The sequence below is a fragment of the Bos indicus x Bos taurus genome, chromosome 9 (assembly GCF_003369695.1).
Source record: "Bos indicus x Bos taurus breed Angus x Brahman F1 hybrid chromosome 9, Bos_hybrid_MaternalHap_v2.0, whole genome shotgun sequence".
Taxonomy (NCBI): Eukaryota; Metazoa; Chordata; class Mammalia; order Artiodactyla; family Bovidae; genus Bos; species Bos indicus x Bos taurus.
The window spans coordinates 83,679,838-83,704,487 of NC_040084.1; the positions used below are offsets into that span (position 1 = coordinate 83,679,838).

The following is a 24,650-nucleotide window of genomic DNA, read 5'->3' on the forward strand; positions in this document are numbered from 1 at the left end:
GTCAGACTTTATTTTTTTGGGCTCCAAAATCACTGCAGATGGTGATTGCAGCCATGAAATTAAAAGACGCTTACTCCTTGGAAGAAAAGTTATGACCGACCTAGATAGCATATTCAAAAGCAGAGACATTACTTTGCCAACAAAGGTCCGTCTAGTCAAGGCTATGGTTTTTCCTGTGGTCATGTATGGATGTGAGAGTTGGAATGTGAAGAAAGTTGAGCGCTGAAGAATTGATGCTTTTAAACTGTGGTGTTGGAGAAGACTCTTGAGAGTCCCTTGGACTGCAAGGAGATCCAACCAGTCCATTCTGAAGGAGATCAGTCCTGGGTGTTCATTGGAAGGAATGATGCTAAAGCTGAAACTCCAGTACTTTGGCCACCTCATGCGAAGAGTTGACTCATTGGAAAAGACTCTGACGCTGGGAGGGATTGGGGCAGGAGGAGAAGGGGACGACAGAGAATGAGATGGCTGGATGGCATCACTGACTCGTTGGACATGAGTCTGAGTGAACTCTGGGAGTTGGTGATGGACAGGGAGGCCTGGCGTGCTGCGATTCATGGGGTCGCAAAGAGTCGGACACTACTGAGCGACTGAACTGAACTGAACTGAGGACAGGAAGGGAGTTAGTGCGGCAGACAAGTCAAGGAATCAGAGTGTAAAGGCTCTGAGCTAAAAGACCAAAAAAACAAAAGCCACTGATGGCTGAAGGAAGTCAAAAAATTCCAGGATGCCAGAGATGAGAATACAGGGAAATATGATAAGGAGACGAGAAGGGTCAGCTCAGACCAGATCAGGCAGGGTCTCCATAAGGACCTCAAAAGTGTGGTTCTCGTCCTCTGAGCAATGGAAGGCCACCCCAGTCACCAAGCAGGGGGCACTGTCATTAGTGAGAACTGTGCTCTAGAGCTGGCAATTCATGCTCAGTGTGGAGGACACAGGAGAGCAAGGTGCAGGTTCGGATGCTCTGGGAGGAGGCTGGTAGGAAATTATAGTGACCTGACCTAGGGTTTTGACAGTTGTGGGTAAAGAGAGTGAACACAGCAAATTGCTTAAAAGGTAAAAATAGAAGGGAAGATTGTTCACAGAAATTCAGAGTAGGTGGAGATGTGCAGTCACTTCAGGGTAGTTTAGCTCCAAAGCCCATAATACATGAACAGTTACCAGATTAAATGTGTTATCACACCCAAGATGTGGTTGTTGTGTAAGAGAGGGAGACTGATAAGACCCAAAAGCAGAGAAAAGCAGTTACTCAAACAAGCATTGGAAATGGCCATAGAGCTCTCTGATGCAGAGACGAGGGAAGGAGATGGTGACCCATGGGCTCTGAAAACTTAGGTCCAAATGACAAGATGATTCCCAGGACTAAAAGGATGACGCAAACTATATTGGCTTAATGCCATCAAATGTTTTAATACTGAAACTTGCAACTCTCCACCCCTTCTTCTGATTCCCTGAGAGCAAGTAACTATTAATTTTTGTATTTTCCTACTTATATGCAGTTTTTTATTCATAGTCCTATACATAATTTCCCACAATTTCCTGAAAATGCAATTGAAATTCTGTAACTAAAAATCAGTCGATACAGAGCATTGCCATCACCCTGGAAATCTTGCTCGTGTTCCTGTCTAATCTGTCCCACTATCTAGTCATTGCTATTTAGTCACTAAGGTGCATTCGACTCTGACTCTTTTCTGACTCCATGGACTGTAGCCTGCCAGGCTCATCTGTCCATGGGATTTCTCAGGCAAGAATACCGGATTGGGTTGCCATTTCCTTCTCCAGGGGATCTTCCCGACCCAGGGACTGAACACTCGTCTCCTGAATCGCAGGCGAATTCTTTACCATTGAGCCACCAGGGAAGACCTCCACTATCTAGAAAAGTGAAAGTGTTAGTCCCTCATTCATGTCTAACTCTGTGACCCCATGAACTGTAACCCGCCAGACTAGGGACAACTTCTATTCTGATTTTCATCCCCATAGATTAGTCTTGCCTGTTCTTATTCCATAAATGTGAAATTGTGTACTTTTTTCCTACTGTAGCTGTGTATTTTATTTTCTTTTTATTGGAGTATACTTGCTTTGCAATGTTGTGTTAGTTTCTGCTATACAATTAAGTGAATCAGCTATATGTATACATATATCCCCTCCCTCTTGAGCCTGCCTCCTCTACTTCCATCCCACCCCTCTAGGTCATCACAGAGCACCAAGCTGATCTCCCTGTGCTATACAGCAGCTTCCCACTAGCTATCTGTTTTACACATGGTAGTGTATATATGTCAATCCTTCTTTCCCAGTTTGTCCCAACCTCACATGACTTTCTGTCCAAAGGCAACTTTTAGAGATTCTCTTTAATATCTTCAAGTGTTTCTGAAACTTATTCATTACCTCTTACTTAAGAACCTCTGCTTGCACTCTGAACCTGTTCTTTGAATCTGTTCTTCTGTATCAAGAATCATTGAATGTTCCAATGGAAAAAAATAACTTGAAGATCGTCTCCTTACCTCTCTGAAGTTCTCTTTTTTCTGATTTATTAGTCTCTTGGATTCTGGTTGCCATGAGAGCTTCTCAATGTCTTTAAATGGTTTTTCAAAATATTTTACCTGTTTTCTGGTAGTTGTTTTCAGTGGGGGAGCTAGTTTATCCCAAGGAATTACATCTTACCTGGAAACAGAAGTCCTCTTATACCAATTTTAATATTTCCCCTTCATCTTTCTCAAGTTATGAGGTTTATCATAATCTTTATGTTATGATACTGCCAAGATTTCTTTTAAGGCTATGATGACACCTTCTAATACTGTAAAAGAAATTACATGATATTTGTCTATCAGTCTATGATAGTCTATTGTCTATTTGTCTATGATAATTGTCTATCAGTTTCTTTTCAGGTTTGCTGGGTGGTGGCATGATGATATTAACACCTCTGCTTAAACAGATATGATAATGAAAACCATATCTAATATTAATGCTGTAGTCAAGGATATTAAAAACTTCACAAAGTTAAGTCCACTAAGTTCTTTTTCATTATCATTAATTTTGAGCTTCTTACCAAAGTAATAATCTTGTCTTCTGTCTTGTTTCAAAACATCCTGAGGTGACAATTTTAGTTTTAGGCAAGTTGTTTTCATCATCTCTTTCCCTCACTCCCTGTGATAAATCAGAGCAAAATAATACAAAGACTCACTTTGTCAGTTTGGCACCTACAGGTTATCTGGAAATACACCAGGGTTTTCTTTTTTCCTTCTATGTACTTTAAGTTGTAATTTTTTTTCTAATTTTGAGCTTTTACTTTTTCATTAATAAAGATGCCTAAATGTGAAAATAAGTATTGAGAATATATATAAAATAAAGCAGTTTATGTACAGTATAAAGACTAAATTTACCAGAATTTTGAATTAAGAAAGACTTCAGGACCTACAAAATATTAGTATGAATTTCCAAATTCCGTAATTTGTTTTTAATTATTATTTATTTATTTTGGCCACATGACTTGTGGGATCTTAGTTCCCAACCAGGGACTGAACCCAGGCCCTCAGCACTGAGAGTGCAGGGTCCCAACCACTGGACCGCCAGGGAATTCTCTCAAATTTCTGTGATTTCTACTTAGTAGCTCCTCATATATTTGAATATAAATTTAGGATTTTTACCTTAACTTTTTTCAGCAAAAGAAAATATATTCAAAATTCCCATATAATACCTTAGTTCATTGGGATAAAGCCAAAAGAAGAGGGAATTTTACTTCTGAATTATGTATTATAAATTTCTTTTTGTACTAACAGTTATAGCTTATTTTACATATTTTAAAAAGTGATAAAAATTAATTGAGAATTTGGAAAATACAGAAAAACACAAGACAGCTAATAAAAATTACCTGCAATTCTACCCATACACAGAGAAAAACTATCATTAACATTTTTATATATAGTTTAGTTTTTGCACACACACACACACATTATTTTTATTAATTTTTTAATGTAAATTTTGCTGGAGATTTTATGACAGTTGATATTAAGCATGAGAATTAATTTAGGAATTATTACCAAAAACAATACATGCTTTTGATATTCCTGCAATTACCAAAGTGATAAAGGAGCTCGAGATTATTTCTGTATTATTTTCATATAAGGAATGTTTCATCCTGTTTTGTTTATTCAACCATTCATTCAATACTTACTGCAAATAGATGATCACATGTCTCTCTATGCCCAGGAAAGTCCCAGTTTATGCTTTTTTTAATGATAATTTTTAAAAGCACTGCCTTCATTCTTAAAAGTAATCAGTTTGAATGAAAAATTACATGGTTTTCTTTTATTTCCAAAAATTAGACAGATAAAAGGGGATTAAAGCAGTATGCGATGGTAAATCAATCGTGGATCCTGCCCTCAGAAACTATGACCTGTTTACTGTTAGAGATAAGAAGTAAAATCAATAAGTTACATAATAAGTGAAAAAGATCACAGGAGAGATGCAAGATACAATACAGATTGCAGTCTAATCAAGATCTTGTTAAACATTTTAGAATTCTAGGGGAAATTTGTGAAGATGCTCAGTTAAAAATCGTGAAGGGATATACCCTATGATAGACTGATTCCTATACAAACTGCAAAGCAACTTTGCTCAGCTCAGTTCCTGATTGGATTAGGTTGATTTGTCCCACCCTACTTGGGCTTCCCGGGTGGTGCTAGTGGTAAAGAACCGGCCTGCCAATGCAGGGGACATAACAGATGTGGGTTCGATCCCTGTGTCAGAAAAATCCCTTAGAGGAGGACATTGTGATCCACTTCAGTATTCTTGCCTGGAGAATCCCACGGACCAGAGGAACCTGGCAGGCTAAGCCCATGGGATCGCAAAGAGTTGGACATGACTGAAGTGACTTTGCAAACACACATGTCCCACTCTACTTAGAAAAAAAAATGGTGAAGCAACTCTGGTAGAGATAACTCAGAACCTTTAGAACATCTATAGAATCTTTATATATTTATTGTTGGGGTCCTTGAATGGACTAGGACCTGGCGGTCCAGAGTCAATGATAAGAAAGTGAAAGAGAGAGCTGGAGGGAGGGAGACAGAGAGAGAGAGAGAGAAAGAAAAACACGGGGACCCAAGCTCTGATGGAGCAAAGGTGTTTTAATGATTTCTCTGTGAGTATATAAAGGCTGTGGTACAAGAAATTTCTTTTGACAATGATAAAGATCAGAAAACCAAATGTACAGCAACTGTTACCAAGGAAACAAGGGATTAATAATGGTCACAAGGTCAGGAGACAATCCATATCTCAAGAAAGGGGATGGAGACTAAGCAGTTTTGTTGTAAAGAGAATGTTTACTAAAGGAGATTCAAGCCTGTCTCACATAATGACCTCAGTTCCTGGGAGCAGCACTGTTACTTAAAAAGAAACAAAGGACTTGTGAGAAACAGCACATAGGAATCCTCCTGTTAAACATTCCCTGACATTTAGAACATCTATAGAATCTTATTTTATATATTTATAATGTCTTATCTTATAAAATATGTTTAGGTATGGAAAAGTGAGAGCCATATAACAACACCAAAAATACCACAAAGGACACAGACAATAGAAACAGACCCACAGGTGAAACACTGATCCCTGTTAGAGGTGTTAGAAAACGAAATCATTACTCTGAGCGTTGATAAATAAGACTCATCCATATAACTTGTGTTTTCTGTTTGAACTTTATCTCAGAGGAATTAAGTAACTGATAAGTGTTTTTTCTTTTACAAAGAAATCTAATTAACAGCTACCAAAGGTATCAGTCAGTCAGTTCAGTCGCTCAGTCGTGTCCGACTCTTTGCAACCCCATGAATCGCAGCACGCCAGGCCTCCCTGTCCATCACCAACTCCTGGAGTTCACCCAAACTCATGTCCATTGAGTCGGTGATGCCATCCAGCCATCTCCTCTGTCGTCCCCTTCTCCTCCTGGCCCCAATCCCTCCCAGCGTCAGAGTCTTTTCCAATGAGTCAAATCTTCGCATGAGGTGGCCAAAGTATTGGAGTTTCAGCTTTAGCATCACTCCTTCCGAAGAACACCCAGGACTGATCACCTTTAGAATGGACTGGTTGGATCTCCTTGCAGTCCAAGGGACTCTCAAGAGTCATAAAATGATAATTGCATTATCTTATTGTTTTGTAACAAAGTAATTGATCTATATAATGTCACCAATGACTATTAAAACAATTATATGAAAGACTGATGGGGAGTTTTATAACCTATACGTCAAGCTGACAGCCTTAAATCCACTGATCAGTCTTAATGTGATTACTAGAAGACCCAATTTATGTTCTTCCCCATATGGTATAACAGAGAGAAAACACCACCTCTAATGAACTACTGTCTCCATACAATTGATCATGAAATGGATCAAGAATTCAGATCTAACTATAATTCCTAGGAAATACAGGTAACAGAGAAACATGTTAAATGACACATAGAGACACAATCCATAAAATTCATAATCTGGATGCTTCTTCAACAAATAGATAGGAAGCAAAAAGGAAGAGGGGACATCCATAGATTAAAAAAGACATAAGACTCACTGACAAAGTATGATACATAAATATTATTTCTATGGTGATTTGAGAATCAAAAGTAAAATAAAAATATAGAGATGAGACTTCCCTGGTGATCCAGTGGTTAAGATTTCATCTTCCAATGCAGGGAATGTGGGTTCAATTCCTGATCCAGGAGCCAAAGCCAAGAGCCAAGATCCCATATGCCCCTTGGCCAAAAAATCCCAAGCCATAACAGAAACAATATTGTAACAAATTCAATAAAGACTTCAAAAATATAGAGACAATCAGGAAATTTCCTGATCCAAGGAACCTAGGGATTAAACCTGAGTCTCCTGCATCTCCCATATTGGCAGGAGGATTCTTTACCAATGAGCCACCTGGAAAACCTAATATCAAATATTAAAAATCACTATTAATGTACTTTCATGGTGGTTTAGTCACTATGTTGTGTCCGACTCTTGCAATCCCATGGACCGTAGCCTGCCAGGCTCCTCTGCCCATGGGATTCTCCAGGCAAGAATACTGGGGTGTGTTGCCATTTCCTTCTCCAATTAATGTACTTTGGGAAATATTTTTCCTTTTATTATAAAATTGTGTACCTGTATGGCAGACGTATATACTAAATTCTTTATGGATGGAATGACGCTGTTTTAGATTTGCTTTAAAATAAATAGCAAGTATAGATGAAACAAGATTCACATACATATTGACTATTATTAAAGCTGACTAATAGGAAGATGGGTTTCATTTTAGCATTTTTCCATGTTCATATATTTAAAACATTTTTCTTAATAAAGAGTCAATTTTAAAGATGTCTGGAAAACAAACTGAATTAGAAAGAATAACAGGGATTCTCATATAGCACTGTAAAATTTGCAAGCATTTTGCAGAGCAATTTGGCAGTATATAAGAAAGAATACTGTGCATTTGCAAAAATCCATCAACTCTACTTCTCAATCCACACCAGAGAAAAGCTTTCTCATATGTGTGCAAGGAGATATAACCAAGAATGTTTACTACAATATTGCTTAAAATAGCAGGATATAGGAAGCAACCTAAATGGCCATCAGTAGGAGAATTGATTATATTCTTGATAATGAAGTACTTATTCAATTTACTTTAAGTTAATGAACTAGAGCTATGTATATTAACATAATACTATGCAAAAAAGTGCAGATTGCTGAATGGAAATATTGTGTGATGCTATGAATGTGAAATCTAATAACATGCTAAATCATATCACAATGGTAATAATATTTATTAATGCATAACTATACATGTTGAAAAGGTATTAGTATATGCTAAGTATGATATATACCAAATTTTCTCTTGAAAAGAAGAGGATTGGTGTTAAGAATAATACAGAGTGCTTCAAATTTAAACCTGATGTTTTCAAAAGAAAAGGAAGCCTAATAAGGCAGAATGTTAATATTTGACAAACCTATGATGGTAATTGAGTTGAATTTTATTAGCTCATTTTCTATAGTCTCTTATTAACTTAGAAATCTTTACAATTAAATATTCTAAAATAGAACAATATTTTATACTACATTATTGTGTTTATAGGAAAAACCCTTACTATACTAAGTTAGATGTGCAGGTATTATAAGGAAGAGTAAAACAACAACCAGTTACAATAGGTCTGTATATGCAGTCAGCTCTGTTTTCCACTCTGATGCATGAATGCTGAGAAACACATATTTAAATTCAGATAATAGAAAAATGCATTTGACTCTGGAAAGCAGTCAGAGGTACAAATTATCCCATTTATAACAAAAAAGATAGATATCTTCTACAAAAATGGTCTTGAGTGGTTGCTGTCAATCTTTATGATTACTTTGGACAGCTGCCACATTATTTCCATGGTGACCATCTGGAATTGTATAGACCATTTTATCTCTGCTAAACGACTCACCTCCAAACCTGTCATAGACATGCAGATTCAGACACAGACAGCTAGCTTGGCTCTGTACCTAGCTTTTACCCACTCCAGATACATCCATTCAATATTGCTCATGTTTTTTGGGGGGAAACAATTCTAGAGAGAAAACTATTTTGTACTAGAAGTTATTAAAATTCCTGAATGAGGCAAGTGGTTAAAATTTATGAGTAAAACAAAGTGAAGTTTGAGATACTCTGAATTAGTCTAACTTAAATACACACTGAGACTTAAAATATCCATCTTTTGTCTGTATTTTGTTCCTGCAGTATTCTGGGCTTCCCAGGTGGTACTAGTGGTAAAGAATTTACCTACTCATGTAGGAGACATAAATGATGCAGGTTTGATCCCTGGGTCAGAAAGATCCCTTGGAGGAGGGGATGGCAACCCACTCCAGCATTTTTGCCTGGAGAATTACATGGACATTTCTAGTAATGTCTTAAGCAGGGATGGCATTTTGCTATTGGAAGCATTTTCACATGTACTGTATCAACAATCCTTCTTTATGGATGAAAAACTGAGTCTGAAAGAGGCAAATACACAGTTGGAGAGTATCTGGTCTCCTGAATCCTTGGCCTGAAATCTTATTGCTATATTATAATGAATAAGACTTGTCTGTAACAACTTCTTAAGCTGACGTAAAAAATAGTTCTTAGCATAGAAACCAATGTATTAGTGACTTGCTGTAAAGAAAATAACACATGAAAGCAAAGCATATGAGACTAAGTACACTCAAAGAGTGATGTTGTTGCTGTTGTTCAGTCCCTAAGTTGTATCTGACTCTTTGCAACCCTATGGACTGTAGCATACCAGGCTTCCCTGTCCTTCACTATCTCCCTGAGTTTGATCAGATTCATGTTCATTGAGTTGATGACGCCATCCAACCATCTCATCCTCTGTCATCCCCTTCTTCTCCTGCCCACAATCCCTCCCAGCATCAGGGTCTTTCCCAATGAGTCAGCTCTTCACATCAGATGGCCAAAGTACTGGAGCTCCAACTTCAGGATCAGTCCTTTCAGTGAGTACTCAGGGTTGATTTCCTTTAGGACTGACTGATTTGATCTCCTTGAAGTCCAAGGGACTCTCAAGAATCTTCACCAGAAAGATTATGTAGACAATGGTAACAGATGGGAGAAACTATGTGCACAACTAGAAGGGATTTTGAAGAAAGAAAGAGAAGAGGGGAGGAAAGGAAGGGAAGGAAGAAAAGAAGCATGGGAGGAGAAAGAAAAGAAAAAAAAATTCACTTCCAGAAGAAACTGAAGATGAATCTTTCTAACTAAACTTCTGGGGTTTCATTAAATCCACAATTTCTGCCAAAAGATTCAGCACAGATTTGGGACTTATATTTGACAAGCCCCCATATGCTGCATTTTCCCTCCAAGCTTTTACTCTGGCTTGCGGACTCTGGGCTTGGTTGAATATGTGGTTCTACAGTTGCTAAAAATACCCTGAAGTCCAGCTCCTTCACTCAGATTTTATTCAGTTGATAAAATGGCCACATTGGAATCAGACTTTTCAATTTTTGACTTGTAACCTTTAATAATCCACTTCTTACATAATAGCAACATCTGTATACATGGATCATTTACATTTCACTTCAACACAAAGTCAAAGTCAGAAACTAAAGAAATGGCACCATGAAGAAGAAGCTGTCATTTTTTTCAGGTATGTCAATCAATAGTAAAGATGGCTTTGGTACTGTTTGGAATTACTGCAAAGAGTTTAGCTGTCAATATGGTTGAAGCCCCCAAAGGAACCACGGAGCTATCTATAGCTGCAAGGGTAGTTTCAAGTCAGCTACAGTGGGGAGCTTCCTGCCTCAGTTCCCAGGAGACACCACTGCTGATCTGTTCAGGCATGCCATACTGTGTGCACCTGTGCTAATGTCAGCAGGGCAAGCCTCTAAGCTGCCAGGATGTTTCCCCATGCTTTTTATCATCATCCATGCATCTCAGCAGACAGAACCAGCTACATCATTTGCATAGCCTAGTGCAAAATGAAGACCTGGAGCCCCTGGTTGAAAACGTAGAAGGAAAAATGTTAACGGTACTAAAATACAAAGCCTTTTCTTTTCAGCCAGCTTCCCCTCCAGCCAGTTACTGGGTAGATGCCATGCAGAAACTAAACCTGGGCAACTCCCCTTTTCCGGTGCCTCATGCCCCAGCTCATGGTGGACTGGGGACCCCCAAGGATATTGCAACACCACCTCAGAGACCGGAAAGGTACCTGCATGGAGGAGGGGTACGAGGCTCATCCCTGCCCTGTTACTTGCCAGATGCACAGAGGATGTGCCAGAACAGGGAGGAGATGGCTGCGGCCACTTGCTCCCTTGTGATGCTGTGGGGTAACAAGACCTTGTTGCCAAATCCTGATCTGATCTTCCCACATCCATGCTGGTGGTTGCCTGGCACGGGAGGAGGGTGGCAGTGATCATTGGGCAGGGGTGGGTAGTGGAAGGCTGGATGGGTTTTGGTCACCAAGCCAGAGTAGAAGAATGTGGGGTGGGGAGGGAAGCAAGAAGCTGAAAACCTGTCCAGGGAGCCAGGACTATGCGTGAGGTGAAGCTCTAAACCCCTCCATATGCACTCCATTTCCTCATGCAACATCACTTATAAAACACAAATTAAGTGATAAAATTATTTGTGAATTTCAAAAAGATGAACCGAGAACACTAAACCCTGAGTTCAGAGCCCTTCTGATGAGAGACCCACCGGTGTCTGTATTGGTCACAGGCCAGGAAATCAGCTCTGCCAGGGTCCTGTCTTCCTATACTATTGGGTCAGGCCACATATGGACATTATCTACAGAAGAATTAACTGGAGGCTTCAAGGGGATCAGGCAATTTAGCAAGGCAAAGCCAAATGCTTTGAGTGTTTTTTCTGCCTTCATGAGAAATGAAATTGTTTTTTAATACTTTACGGATGAAATGCCGTTTTCTGCCAATAACTTCGTTTATATATTCAAACATCATATTGTTGTTTCTGGGCATCTACAACTAATGTTTTCTTGACCTTTGTGACTGCAGGTGGGCAAATTAAGTGTCATATTGCTTTGATTTATTCAATAGCAAACATGATCTCTTTGTCTAATTTTCTTGAGTAAATGGACTAGTGCGGTGCAAATGAAATTATACCAGTATTTCAAGTTCTTACCTCTGGATGAGAATTTCAGATCTTCCTGGATAGATCGTGTACTCTCAAATGGTTTACTGAATTGTCTAAACTTGATGGAAATGTACATATTGATCAGTCTTATTTTTCTCCTTCACCTTCAACTGTGCTATGAAAAATCTTTTTTCTCACCTTCTACATTCAGATTAGAGTCCTTGCTTACAGGTATTAAAGAGACATTCCACAGTGCTCTTGTTTCAGATCTCAAAACTCACATCTCTCCTTCCCAGAACAATGTCAGGCCTCAGCCTGAAATCTTTTTCTGCCTCTTCTTTCCCTCTTCTGAACTTCCCCTCTTCTGCCTGCTTTGATAGGAAAGAGAGATAGGAAGGTTGGCAAATGGCTTTGATTTGCCTGGAGCTGTCGTGGTCCTCTTCTGATTAACACTGGATAATTGTCACCAGGATCTTGGGGTAGATTGGCCCAAGGATGATTGGCAGAGAACATTTATGAGAAAGCCTTATAGTGGATTTCATGACTGCAGTCTTATCCACACCACTCACTGCACCTGCTGATGGTTCTGCTTTAGCATCTTCTTCCCAAAGTCTTTTCTGTGATTGGCTGCCCTCTTAATATGGAATGAGACTAAGATGGCTTTGTCCCACCAACTTCTAAAGAGGGAAGCTCATGTTTCCTTAACTTGTGGGAAATCCAGGTAGCCTCACTCCAACAAATGCTGAAAAGGCCACCTGTGCATGGCCAGCACATCAGCCTTGACACGTCTAGTCAAGGATCTTCTCCACTTACCAGACCCACACACTGTGCTATATAAAGAGACATCCAACCAGGGACTGAGATGAATTTCTTCCCTGGAGGGAGGCTCATCCAGCCTCTTGCCACTTCCCTTCTTTCCACCTCTGGATATGTTCCATCTTGTGAGGGCCAAGAGGTACCTATGACTTTATGTGAAGTTACAGCACTCCTTTTTTGATAACATAATATGGAGTCAAATTAGCACTACAGTTAAAAGTCACAGTGTAAGATGTAAATCTGTAAGCATTCTTTAAGACGGGTGGTGGGTTGGAAGATTCAGATGGAATCCACTGCCTCTAAGAATAAAGGAGTGTATCAAGATTGGAGGGAAAAGAGCCAATTTGGGAGAGACATACACACGGCAAAAAAAAGAAAAAAAGCATCTGCCGCTTGAAAAGAGATGGTCCCACCAGGTAAAGGAAAGAATGCACTCCGCTGATGTGACTTTCAGAATTGGTCCCGGCAGTAAGACACAGCTGGACAGGACAAGGAAAATGCAGGATTTGGAGGTGGAGTGACCCAGAGAAAGGCTCGGGAGGCAGGTTCGGCCCTGCCCCCGCCCAGGCACCGCCTGAGCGGTGTGATTGCCATCTCTATGTACATGTGTAACCACTCACTCACTGGGTATCTTTTTCTTTTCAATCCTCAGGAAGAGGCAGCCAGAATTCTCGCCCACCAGCCAGTGTCCGTCGGCACATGTGCAGCTTTGAAAACCCCCACACTGCAGTGAATGTGTAAGAGAAGCTGCATGGAAAATAGAGTGGTTTGCCCCTTGCTTTCTCTCTCCTGGGTTTTTCTACTTTCTGACATGGAAACAGAAGTGGTGCATGCCATCAAGGACGAGGAGCCATTACGTGCCATGGTTTGCACGACTGCCTTAATTTGATTGTCCATCGTTCTTAAAAGGACACTGTCAAGTTGTTAGTCTTTCTGCTTTTTTTCTTATGTTTTCATGCAAGATGCAACACTTTTTCCCATTCTAGAGGTTCACTTTTGTTTGTGACTCCCACTCACAAGCTTGAAAGTGAATTTTCCCCCTTTACAAATTTGTCAGCTTCTCCTGGGCAAACAGAGCTCTTTTCTTTTCTTTGCTTTTTCTTTCTTTCTTTTTTTTTTTTTTTGCTGCTGCTGCACAAATGTTTGATATGATCCTGTCTGCATTTAAGTAAAGCCATAATTTGGATGGAAGAAATCCATGATGTCAGTTGGAGCCAGGGGGTGGGCACCAAGATACATCTCTGCTAGGTGCCTCCTATCCCCCGGGGAGCACAAAACAAAAGTTTTGTGAGTCCCCCCAAAAAATGAGTTTTGCAAAAGGAAAGGAATTATTTCCCCAGAATTCGGCGTGCTTTTATCAGATTCTATCCATCTGATAAAAACGGTGCATGTTTGGTCCAATTTTTGACCTTTAGATCTTGACAGTGTCTCTTTAAGTCAACAAAAGAACGTAAACCATGTTCAATTCATTGTGCACGGAGTCTGTGGTCATTCTCAGCTGTTCCTTTACAGCCCTTCAAACTCCTGGGAGAGTCAAAGGTACACATTCCTGCAGCAGAAGGGAGCTCCCTGATGAGGTGTCTGTGGCTCAAATAGCTCTTCAGATGAGAAGAGCCCAGTTTGTTCAAATGTTTGCTACTAAGCCTGGCCATGGAGCCCAGTGAACGGGGTCCTAGCGGCTCTTCTCTTCACTCAGTGGAGTGCATTGGGAAATCATGTTCTGACGTCCCCTGGAAAGGCCCCAGTAGAACAAGTGTGGTTTCAATCAAATCACACTGACCCTTAGAGGGAAATAGGTGCGGTTGGGAGGACTCTGCATATGGAGATCAGAGCCTCTCTCATCTTCCAGGATGCATTCTCTCTAATTCTCCCAAGTCCAAAAGCACTGAGTGTTTCTTGCATCAAGGGTTGAGTCTGATCAAGGACACAGTAAGGACATCCTGATGATGATGACAGCTGCTGGCTGCCTGTCAAAAGGAATTGATGGGTCTAGGAGACGTGCTTGTCCTGTCATGACAGCAGGGCCAGAGAGAGAGGAGAGGCACCTAACATTTCATGACTTTAAGGTGAGTGCAACAACAAAGGTGGAAAGTGGTCCATCCATGGTAGGTGACAAAAAATAGTGCAGCAGTCAGCAAAGCAAACAGGTTGATGATAAAGAAGTTTTGAAATAAGACTATTCAAGCTTCCTGGAGACAATAAAGGATCAGGAAGAAACTAGTAGCTTCCAAGCTGTGCACCATAGTGTAAGACTGGCTATTTTCAGCCTTGGTTGGTCCCCCAACACCCTCCCCCAAATATATATATATATATATATATGTTCTTTTTGAGACCTTCGATTTCCACAGCTCTTGTGAACAAGTCAGGCAAAAGGACTAGTGATAGAAATAAAGCTGCCTACTGGATCTTTAAGGTCTGCCTGGATCTCCCCTGCCTGTGAGGAATAGGCCCTGCAGAGCAATGCAGCTGCCCTGTATTTCCAGGGCAAATGTGAGGACTCCAGGTACGGCTGAAGAGCATCAAGGGACTTGCTATTAAAGTGATAAATCTGGAAGCATGGAACATAGAATAAACTATAATGCTTCATCTGAACTTTCTTCAAAGGGAACATAATCTAGGCTCATCTATACTTCCTGGAAGAATGTAACTACAGCTGGTTTACCTCCGCTAAAACAACACTGCTATACCAATACGTTGTCATAAATAAACGGCACCAGAATTTCTTTCCTCACCCAGCAGTCATGATTACGTTCGGCCAAAGGCCATTTAAAATATACTTAGAAAAAAATCTAAGGACTTAGCTGGCAGTCCAGTAGGTAAGACTTTGCCTTCCAGTGCCGGGGGCTGTGGGTTCCATCCCTGGTCCAGGAGCTAAGATCTTATGTGTCTTGCAGCCAAAAAATCCAAAACAAAACATAAGCAATATTGTAACAAATTTAATAAAGACTTTAAAAATGGTCCACATTAAAAAAAGTCTTAAATAAAGAAAAAGTTCAGAAGCCATCAGAATTCTACTCTTCAGTTGGAAATATATTTGTCAGTTTTCTTGAGACAGTAGACCCTAAACCTGGACAAAGTTTATGGGCTCCTCCATACTCTGTTGACCTTCATGAGCTAATTTCATTTGTAGATGTCTTTTTCTTTATTAATTTATTGGAGAAGGCACAATGCTTAATAAAAGCAAGCTTATTTTATTTATCTTGTCTTTTATCCCAAATCATATAACTTTAGGATATTCAACGTGATTGATCTGAAGATTCTCAAAGGAGGATTGTACACTTAGACTTTGTAACATTGTAAATTACAGCAAGTCAAATGATTTTCTGACCAGCTTAGGATGAAGTTAGAATCAGCAAGGAGAGGGATAAAATTCACAATGTTACTTAAGGCTTCATCTCAACAGCAACTTCCATGTTCTCATAATATTAAAAAGCATTTGTTTTCACCGACACATTCAGAAATTCTCTACCTTATAAGCAGTGCTGATTCAATAAGATGAGAAATTTTGAATGTTCAGAGAAGCTTCCAGAGAATCTATACTGAATAGGCAGATTTAGGGGAGGAAGCTTTCAAGAAGGGAAGCTGGAGTTAGTGGGAGTTCTTTGTTTTGAAGACTAGCTTGGGGTTGCCTTAGAAAACAGGAGTCTGACTCAAATGGTTTCAAACAGTTTCCAATGCCTGAGATGCTACAAGGATCACTATTCAAGCTGCACTCTGGTACCAGCTTGCTGAAGAACATGGAGGTGAGATACCTGGACAGGGCAGCTCTGGCCTCCCATCCAGGCAGGTCTCCCTTAGGGCAACACCAGCCTTTCCTTGGAAGGCCACATGTCCCGGCCACAGCTGCTGGGTCACAGCAGAGCTGTCCGCAAGCCTGTGGCTGTGGTTTGTTTTTTTAGTGAGCCATTCTCTCCACTCTATGACCCAGTGGCATTTCCTGCTTCCATTTTCATTTTCAAAGAAAACGAATGTTACCCTGCTCAGGTTCCCAGGACTGAGACTTCCCCCCTCAAGGGAAGACCTCGCCTTGCCTGGGCTCCTTGGAAGCCATCCTTCTGTCTGCTGTGTGGCTATTAAGCCCAGTGGCAGAGACTTGAGTTGGACATAAGGGAGACAGGTGTTGAGCAAGCTTCCTCCTCAGGCAGCTTGTGCAGGATGCTTTCCTCCGGATCTCAAACACCCACCCACTGGTATTCCCGTTTTAGGCCTCTCTGGAGCAGAGAGCAGCATACTCTGCAGATGTAACTAGTACTTACAGAAACAAATAAAACAGACAGGATCACTCTGAATGCCAAAGATATACTAATCTGTTTACACCACCCACTTCCAACTCTTCTCTAAAGTGCTGTAAATAGAGGGTCTTCTGTTTGGGGGGCAGGGGGAGGGATTGTGACACTTATCTAATGAAAGAAAAACCAAACCAAAGCAAAATCCTGAGCTGGTTGGAGCTGGAATTGAGCTCTGCCTGTGGGGTGGAAATCTCATCCTCCCTGTCTCTAGTCCCTCCCAGGCCTAACAGCAATTTCCTCCAATTACTTCAGTATCAGTAAATATATTTAGCCACTCAAGGTATCTTCTGACAAGGTGCTTTCTGACAATTTTGTGGTGTTTCTAAATCAGATTGCTTTTCCTAAGATTAAGGAACCAAGTAACATTAAATAATAGAAGAAAGAAGCCGGCAGCTTTAAAAGACAAGGTATTAAAGCTACCTTGGATTAAATAAAAGTATTATTTCATAGTAATATTGCATCTTTATAATGTATTTATTGCTTTTTACTGCCCCATATTTTATACATTTTTCTCTTCTTAATATCACAGCAATGAGTTCCTAACCTTTTCAAATAGGATAATCACTTTTCATACCAAAACAGTTATCAAATACTCACCTGAACCTGTGATAGTAATTGTACCTTTATTAGCCTGAACACAAAACACACCAAAAACAGCTTCTCAGAACTTAGTTACACTTGTATCTAGAAGTACAATTTATCAATAACAGCATTTTGCATTTAAAAATAGCAGCACATAATCTACAAGGACATAATATTGATTTAGCCTAAAAACAATGCTTTAATGCACATGTAGATTCATGGACCATTCAAGCTGTCTGCTGACCATAGGTTAAAGATAACTAATGCAGAAGGACCAAAGTTTATACCCTGTGCTGTAGTTTCTATGAAATGATGCTTTCCCTCCAATATCTCTGGTTTTTAGGAAGCAATTTATTTTGTCCTTGAAAAAAAAAAAAGGTTAATCTAATTTTCTTAATCTGGTAAAGTCCCTAGGGCATTAGGACTGTTTTCTAATTAAACAGTACTTTACAGAAAATCTAGAGCAAGACTCTGAGGGGAAGGAAAGCTGCTAACTTTGACTGCTGGGGTGGAAATCTCCCCTCACAAGAATAAATATTGTATTGGATGAAACAGAACTGAACTGTGATCATCTCTGTCTGCAAGATGATTAATAATACCTTTCAAAGGATTTAAACAGAGGCTGATAGAGGACTCCTGTACAAGGAGGAAGACAAGGCAAGTCAGTGAGCAAGGGGGTGAACTCAGTCCCAGGAATACAATGTTGCCCTTTTTGTTAGCATATATGGAAACTGGACAATGTTTTGTTTATCTAAGCCTACTGATTGAATTAGGTCAGACTAGCTCTGGAGGGAATTGGTTTTTAAAACACACACACATACACATACACATATACAAATAAATGAAGACATGAGCAGCCTTTTAGTTTAGTGATTATCTTAATGAGCATGGAGAGGCAAGCATTTGGAGAAGGAAAAAATGTTTCCCTTGCCATTGAAAGGGCTGAAAATCATTGCTATTGGAAAGTATATTAAAGCATATTTAAGCAAAGCAAGAGGCGACTAGGCAGTTTTATACTTTCTGGAAGAGGCATATTAAATGCATAAAGAGAGAAACAGTGTAAGTAGAGTGGGAGATGGAGGAAATTAGGAAAGAGGAAAGTGGGAGGTGAGCTTGCCCAGAATTTCAAATTCAGAGGAGGAACTGTGGATTCTGGTCTTGGCTTTGGCTGGTTGGTTGGCTGTTCCTGGCAGGAACGCCACCAGCTTATTATTTAGTTTGCTCACCTCGGGAGAGAGTTAGCTATTCTAACAAGATTGTATAGAACCTAATAAGTCGGTAATCTCACATTCATAAGCAGTTAGAATCCTTAGAGAATACATTAAGCATACACTTGCATGAAATATTAATTTTTATATCATATTTTTGAGATGAGATTTTTTTATCTGACAATTAAAAATATAGCATAGATTATCAGCTATATGGAGAAACTACCTTCTTCCCAATAAGAAAATTTAGCTAATTATATCTATTTTAGAACTTTTATATGCAGAATTTTCTAGAATTGATATCAGACTTTCTACACAAATCTGTACTTATTTGATTCACTTGACTTTTCAGGATTATAAAATTTGAAATGTCAAAACATTACCGTCATCATATATGTGGCACTCACACATAATTTTTAAAGTATTCATTCTTGTATTTTCAAAATGATTAAGTAAACCATTATGTTAACCATTGATCATTTCCTGTTTTCCAAACAAAAGACTATGATATAAAAAAGTCTATTTCGCATCTCCACCTAAGAAAATATATGCATTTTCCGTCTTTCTTTTAATGTCAAAAAATGTGTCATCATTGTGCCACTTCCTCTGTTGTTTTCATGGATAAAAGAAAAAGCAAAATCTTGAAAAAAAATTATTTCCTGATTTAAGTATTAACACTGTTGTTATTAATAGTACCTTATGGTAAGGTACCACCATCTGCTAAAAATTATACGGAAAATAAACTAAGAGTCCAAAAGTAAGACCAGAGTTATTAGAACAGACAGAATTGAATGTGCATATATGCACACAGTGCATCTCATTTTTTTCTTTTTCAGAGATGTATTCTATTTGGTTGGCTTTATGAGGATCCCCGGAGAAGGCAATGGCACCCCACTCCAGTACTCTTGCCTGGAAAATCCCATGGATGGAGGAGCCTAGTGGGCTGCAGTCCATGGGGTCGCTAAGAGTTGGACATGACTGAGCGACTTCTTTCCCTTTTCACTTTCATGCATTGGAGAAGGAAATGGCAACCCACTCCAGTATTCTTGCCTGGAGAATCCCAGGGACGGGGGAGCCTGGTGGGCTGCCGTCTATGGGGTCGCACAGAGTCGGACACAACTGAAGCGACTTAGCATAGCATAGCATAGCATAGCATAGCATGAGGATCCCATGAAGGGTGTAGGACCCCTGGTGCACTAAGCCTTTTTTTCCTCAATGATCAATGAAGAAAAGGCCCTGGAGAGGTCTTGATCTCAGTAACTTCTGCTTTGTCTGAATCTTAATCTTATCCTTTTGCATCAATTATGCAAGTACACTAAAACAGGATATGGATATTCATATTTTTCTGGGCTTGCCAGTTCCAGCTCTTTCAAACACACCTACTTAAGTGTTGCCAGTGTGAAAATCCCAAGCTACCTGCTATGAGTGAACTGTGATCCACCATATGCATCAGGAATAATGCTTTGAAATAAAAGGAAACTCGAAAGTTGGGAAACTCTTAAGTGGAGCATGGGTCTGGGTTTTTCTGTCATTTCCTTTTTTTCCCTTTTGTACAGGTGCCATGTGCATGACCATGCTGCATCTAGTACCACAGGAAATATCTGCATATCAGAATGGGCATCTGAGAGGATGTGTTTTACAACCTCACAGGACGATGAAAGTAGTTTTATACGTGGGTCTTAATTTGTTCCAGGGACCAAGAAGAAAGGGAGACAATAGTTATGGTCATTATGCTCTGTTGTCTATGTGTGACTAAGATTTGATTTTTAATTTGTCAATCTTGGGATCTTTCAAAAGCTTGCACTGAGCAACAAATTTTTCACCGCCTTTGAGCGTGTGTGTGTGTGTGTGTGTGTGTGTGTGTAATAGCTGTGAAATCAGACTTAAATGAAATAGCTGGTTCTACAACAAGCTGGCTCTTCTCCGCTACAATTTTTCTCAGGGTCAAAATGTCCTGCCTTATGTTGGGGTGGATGGAATCCCTGGCCACAGCTTCAGAGGCAACCTGCGATCGCTGCAGCTTTTGGAGTCTGATGGGTAAAAGGGAGAGGGTGGGAGTGTGTGCGACAGGCAGATATACAGTGGGAGGGAGTCAAATTGCTTTGAGCTAGGCTTGCAAATGTTCTTTGTGTATGTTATCCTGCATGCGTGAGATGCCCGCAAATAAACCCATCTCTGTTCTATTCATAGTTCTAATGGCAAGTCTGTGTCGTGGTCTGAACCAGGTGGAAGACAGGTGCCCAAAGGTCAGCACATGTGGCACCGGCTCTCGGTGCACGTGAAGGCCAACGAGACGGCCTGCAACCAAACAGCCGTCATCAAACCCCTCACTAAAAGTTACCAAGGCTCCGGAAAGAGCCTGACCTTTTCTGATACCAGCACCAAGACCCTTTACAACGTGGAAGAGGAGGACGCCCAGCCGGTGGGCTTTAGCCCTCCCAGCAGTCCTTCCAGGGCGGCGCCCCGCCGCGTGCCGACCGCGGCCAGCACCCCGCCTCTGCCGCCCCATCTGACGGCCGAGGAGACCCCCCTCTTCCTGGCCGAGCCGGCCATCCCCAAGGGCTTGCCCCCGCCCCTCCAGCAGCCGCCGCTGCCGCAGAAATCCTTCCTGGACCAGCTGCAGGGAGTGGTCAACAATTTCAGCGCCGGGATCCCGGATTTCAGCTCGGTGCTCGCCGTCCCCGGGGCCGCGGGGAACGGGGGGCGGTCCCTGTTCCCGCCCCCGGCGCCCCCGCAGCACCTGCCGTTGCTGCCGCTGCCGCTGAGCCCCTTTGCGGAGGAGCCCGCCTCGCCGCCCGGCGAAGACGACGACGAGGACGACAGCGAGAGGTTCAAGCTGCTGCAGGAGTACCTGTCCGAGCGGGAAGGGAACACCGAGGAGGATGAGCTGGAGGAGGAAGAGGAGGAGGGGGACCTGCCGGCGCCCAGCAAGCCCACCCCGGAGGCCTCGCCCGCCCTGACGCCCCCGTCCCCCTTCCGCGACTCGGTGGCCTCGGGCAGCTCGGTGCCCAGCTCCCCCGTGTCCGAGTCGGTGCTCTGCACCCCTCCCAATGTGACCTACGCCTCGGTCATCCTGAGGGACTATAAGCAGAGCTCGTCCACCCTGTAGGGAGGAGGTGTCCGTGGGGGAAAAGGCCAGAGGTGGTCGGTCAGGGGAGCCTGAGCACCTCCCCCGGAGAGACGTGCGGGAAGCTGGGCGGGGAGCCAAGGCTGGAGGTGGAGGGAGCAAGGATGCGACAGCTGCTGCCGCCTTAGCAAGGCCAGCGCCAGAGGTGCTGGAATCCGCAAGCCAGAAGGGATCCAGGCGAGGATTCCGAGTCTTGAATTCTTCAAAACTTCTCTGGGAAGAAAGGGAATTCCGACAAAGCACAATCCCATATAGTATGTAACTTTTATCGCAAAAAATAAATAAATAAATAAATAAATAAAACCAACCCACATAATCTCTTTGGACCATTGCGCATAGATGTACACGCCCACCAACTTGGCCCGTTTGGAAGGGGACAGCGGGGAGGACCGCTCAGTTAATCATTAGCTCGTCATCCTAGTGTTTCCAACGAGCTTGGTGGAGCCAGGTGGAGCAGGTGGGTGAAGGAGGGGAACCACCCAGAGAACGGTGATGGACAGCAGCTCGTTTCTCAAGCCCTTCTCCCTACTGCGCCCACAGAACCCTGGTATCCGTGACCCTCGGGGGGAACTGGCCCCAAAAGGGGTCCGTCTTCACCGACCACACGCCCATCCAGTGCCAGCCTTGCTGTCATACTTGGAGAAAGGTGCGTGGACACCTTGCTGCTCTGTGATTTTCCTCTATTTAGGAGAACAGGAATAGGAGCAAAATCATCAACCAAAAGCGCTTCATCAGTAGTGCTAAGGGAGGGCAGAAGGAGAAACAGGCCCGTGCAGAGGCTTGGGGCTTTGAACAAAATCAGCAAAATCAGCTTCCCGCATCTGATGCTCGCTTATTGGTGATTTCTTAAAAAAAAAAAAAAAAGGCCAGATGAGATTGTTTTGAGAGTAGCAGAAGACATTTGCGGATTTACCTGTGTGCCAAGGGGGCTCTCCTTTGCCCTTACGCTAAAGAGAACAAACCACATGGCAAAATCGTTACCTTCCATTTACTGTAGCAAATAATACTTACCAGTTGAACTTTCTAAGATGCAGTATGTATTTGGTGCCATTGTTTCTCCTATGTACTACAGAAACAAATCTATCTTTGAACTTAATGGTGTACTCATAGCAGCTATTATTGGTTTCAATGACAAATAATTCTTTCCAAGTGTCACCGAAGTCCTTGTAACTAGCAAGTGAATGTGTTCCTGTGTCCTTGTATATCCGTGATAACAAAAACTGTGCAATGTAATGTCAATCTAACTGCAACTAGAAGACTGTCTCTCTGATATAGTATAGATATTTTTATGTTCCAGTAATGTTTTATATACCATTATCATCAATATCTACAGGAGCTCTTTGAAGGTTGGAGTGCTCTGGTCAAATGTTTTTCATATGCTGCTCAGATGGTCCTTCTTCTTTTAAGAGGGAACTTATTTTTCAGATATTTTATGATGTGGAAATATGTTATTAATGAAGTGGTTTGAAGATTTGTTATACTAAAAGTTCACAAAAACTGTGGGTAACAGGAAAAAGGTAGATTTTATATAATTGCACACATCATTATTAAAACATAAGATTGAAATAGTATTTACATTATTTCTGTTTCCTTTATGATTTTTTTTTTAATTTTACACTGCTACTTGAGCTATATGTGCTTAAAGCATACACTAACCACTGTCTTGTCATAATTTTTCAATTTATTTATTCCTCACTTTTTGATTTCTTTTCATTTTTATTTCCATGTTCTTTCATTCATATATTTTCACTGCCCTAGCTTTTCTATTTCTTTTTGTTATTTGTGGTGTGTAATATCCATGTCTGTGTAATCCAGCTGTTTCATTTTTACTCCTCCCTTTCCCTCCAATAAAAGAGATTTTTCTTGCTGTTTTGATTCTTGTATTATTTGGGAATGAATCTTATCCCCTTAAATATCTTTGTTTATGCCTTATGTTCAGTCGTTTAATGTGCTTCCTTCATGTTAAAGCTACTGATTTCTCAGCCAAAAATGATCTTAGACTCTTTAAATACCCACTGCATCATTTGTTCAGAATTTAACATCCACTCCAATGTTTGAGGCTCATATTTCTTATGTCTTCCCATATCCTACTGCCAAATGTAGTCAGTTTTATATCAAGAAAAGACTGCCTTTTCTTTTAAAAAAAATTATTTTGTTATACCTTTGAGAGAAAGACTCATGACTGAAATGTGATTTCAGTTCCATTTTCACTGTCATGAGGCAGAATGAGGGAAATGGATGGTTCTAGTGCTTGATATATGATCTGCTAATTGGCAAACTAGCAAGGGAAAGTATACAGTCTAATATTAGTGAAACATGTTTTTTATCCTAATGCCATTGACGTCTGTTCTTAATATCAGAACTTGTGCATTCAGAAACTTTTAAAGTAAGAATAGATCAGAAAAACGTCTACTATTCAAATACTATGTCAGTTTGTCCTGAGGTTTTAGTCTCAGATGTTCGGTGAAAACATTCAACACCAGTCACATTATTACTCTGAATGCCTACAATTACCATGATTAAAAGTTTTCCTGAATACAATAGATTATTAGCTCTTAAATCATAATTGTTCAAAATTGGAAATGTACACATACATACCCTATACAAAAAGGGCAGAAACTTTCCACCTTAATGTATGTGCTTATACAAGTTGTTTAGCTTCTGGTGAAAGTGTTTTCCTTCGGCTCGTTACTGCCTTTTGTCAAATAATCTTGATAATGCTGTATAATAAATATTTTCTATTTATTAAACGAGTATGTTCCCTCTCTCTAGTTTGTAAGCATGACAATGACAGAAATTGACTGGTATAAAAAACAATTTCAATGGTTTGATTTTGCTCAGAACACGTCTTTTAGGTGAAAGCTGGAGATCACCACACAAAATCTACAGACCAGGTAGGTGACAAAGCAGAGCGTAATTTGATTATGAGGAAGGATGTATCAGTTTAAAGTGAACTCCAGAATTTAAATTTTAAGTAGTGTGGCAGACATTGTCATCTAAGCTTTTTTGATAGAATGTGTGAGGTTGACAAACTCCTGCATCGCCAGCAAAGCT

General features: G+C 40.8%; 1 protein-coding gene across 3 annotated transcripts in view; it reads left to right on the forward strand.

The window, feature by feature from the left end:
- Window positions 1-24,349, forward strand: part of GRM1 (glutamate metabotropic receptor 1) — a 417,414-nt gene extending 393,065 nt beyond the window's left edge. For 2 of the 3 annotated variants that reach the window (XM_027551773.1, XM_027551774.1), the window contains exon 9: window positions 20,660-24,349. In XM_027551773.1, the coding sequence (XP_027407574.1) occupies window positions 20,660-21,578 (919 nt within the window). In that variant the 3' untranslated portion in view covers window positions 21,579-24,349. Of the gene's footprint in view, window positions 1-13,042; window positions 13,128-20,659 lie in introns of all 3 variants that reach the window. The other variant, XM_027551775.1, reaches the window with a different exon arrangement.
- The last annotated feature ends 301 nt before the right edge of the window (window positions 24,350-24,650 follow it).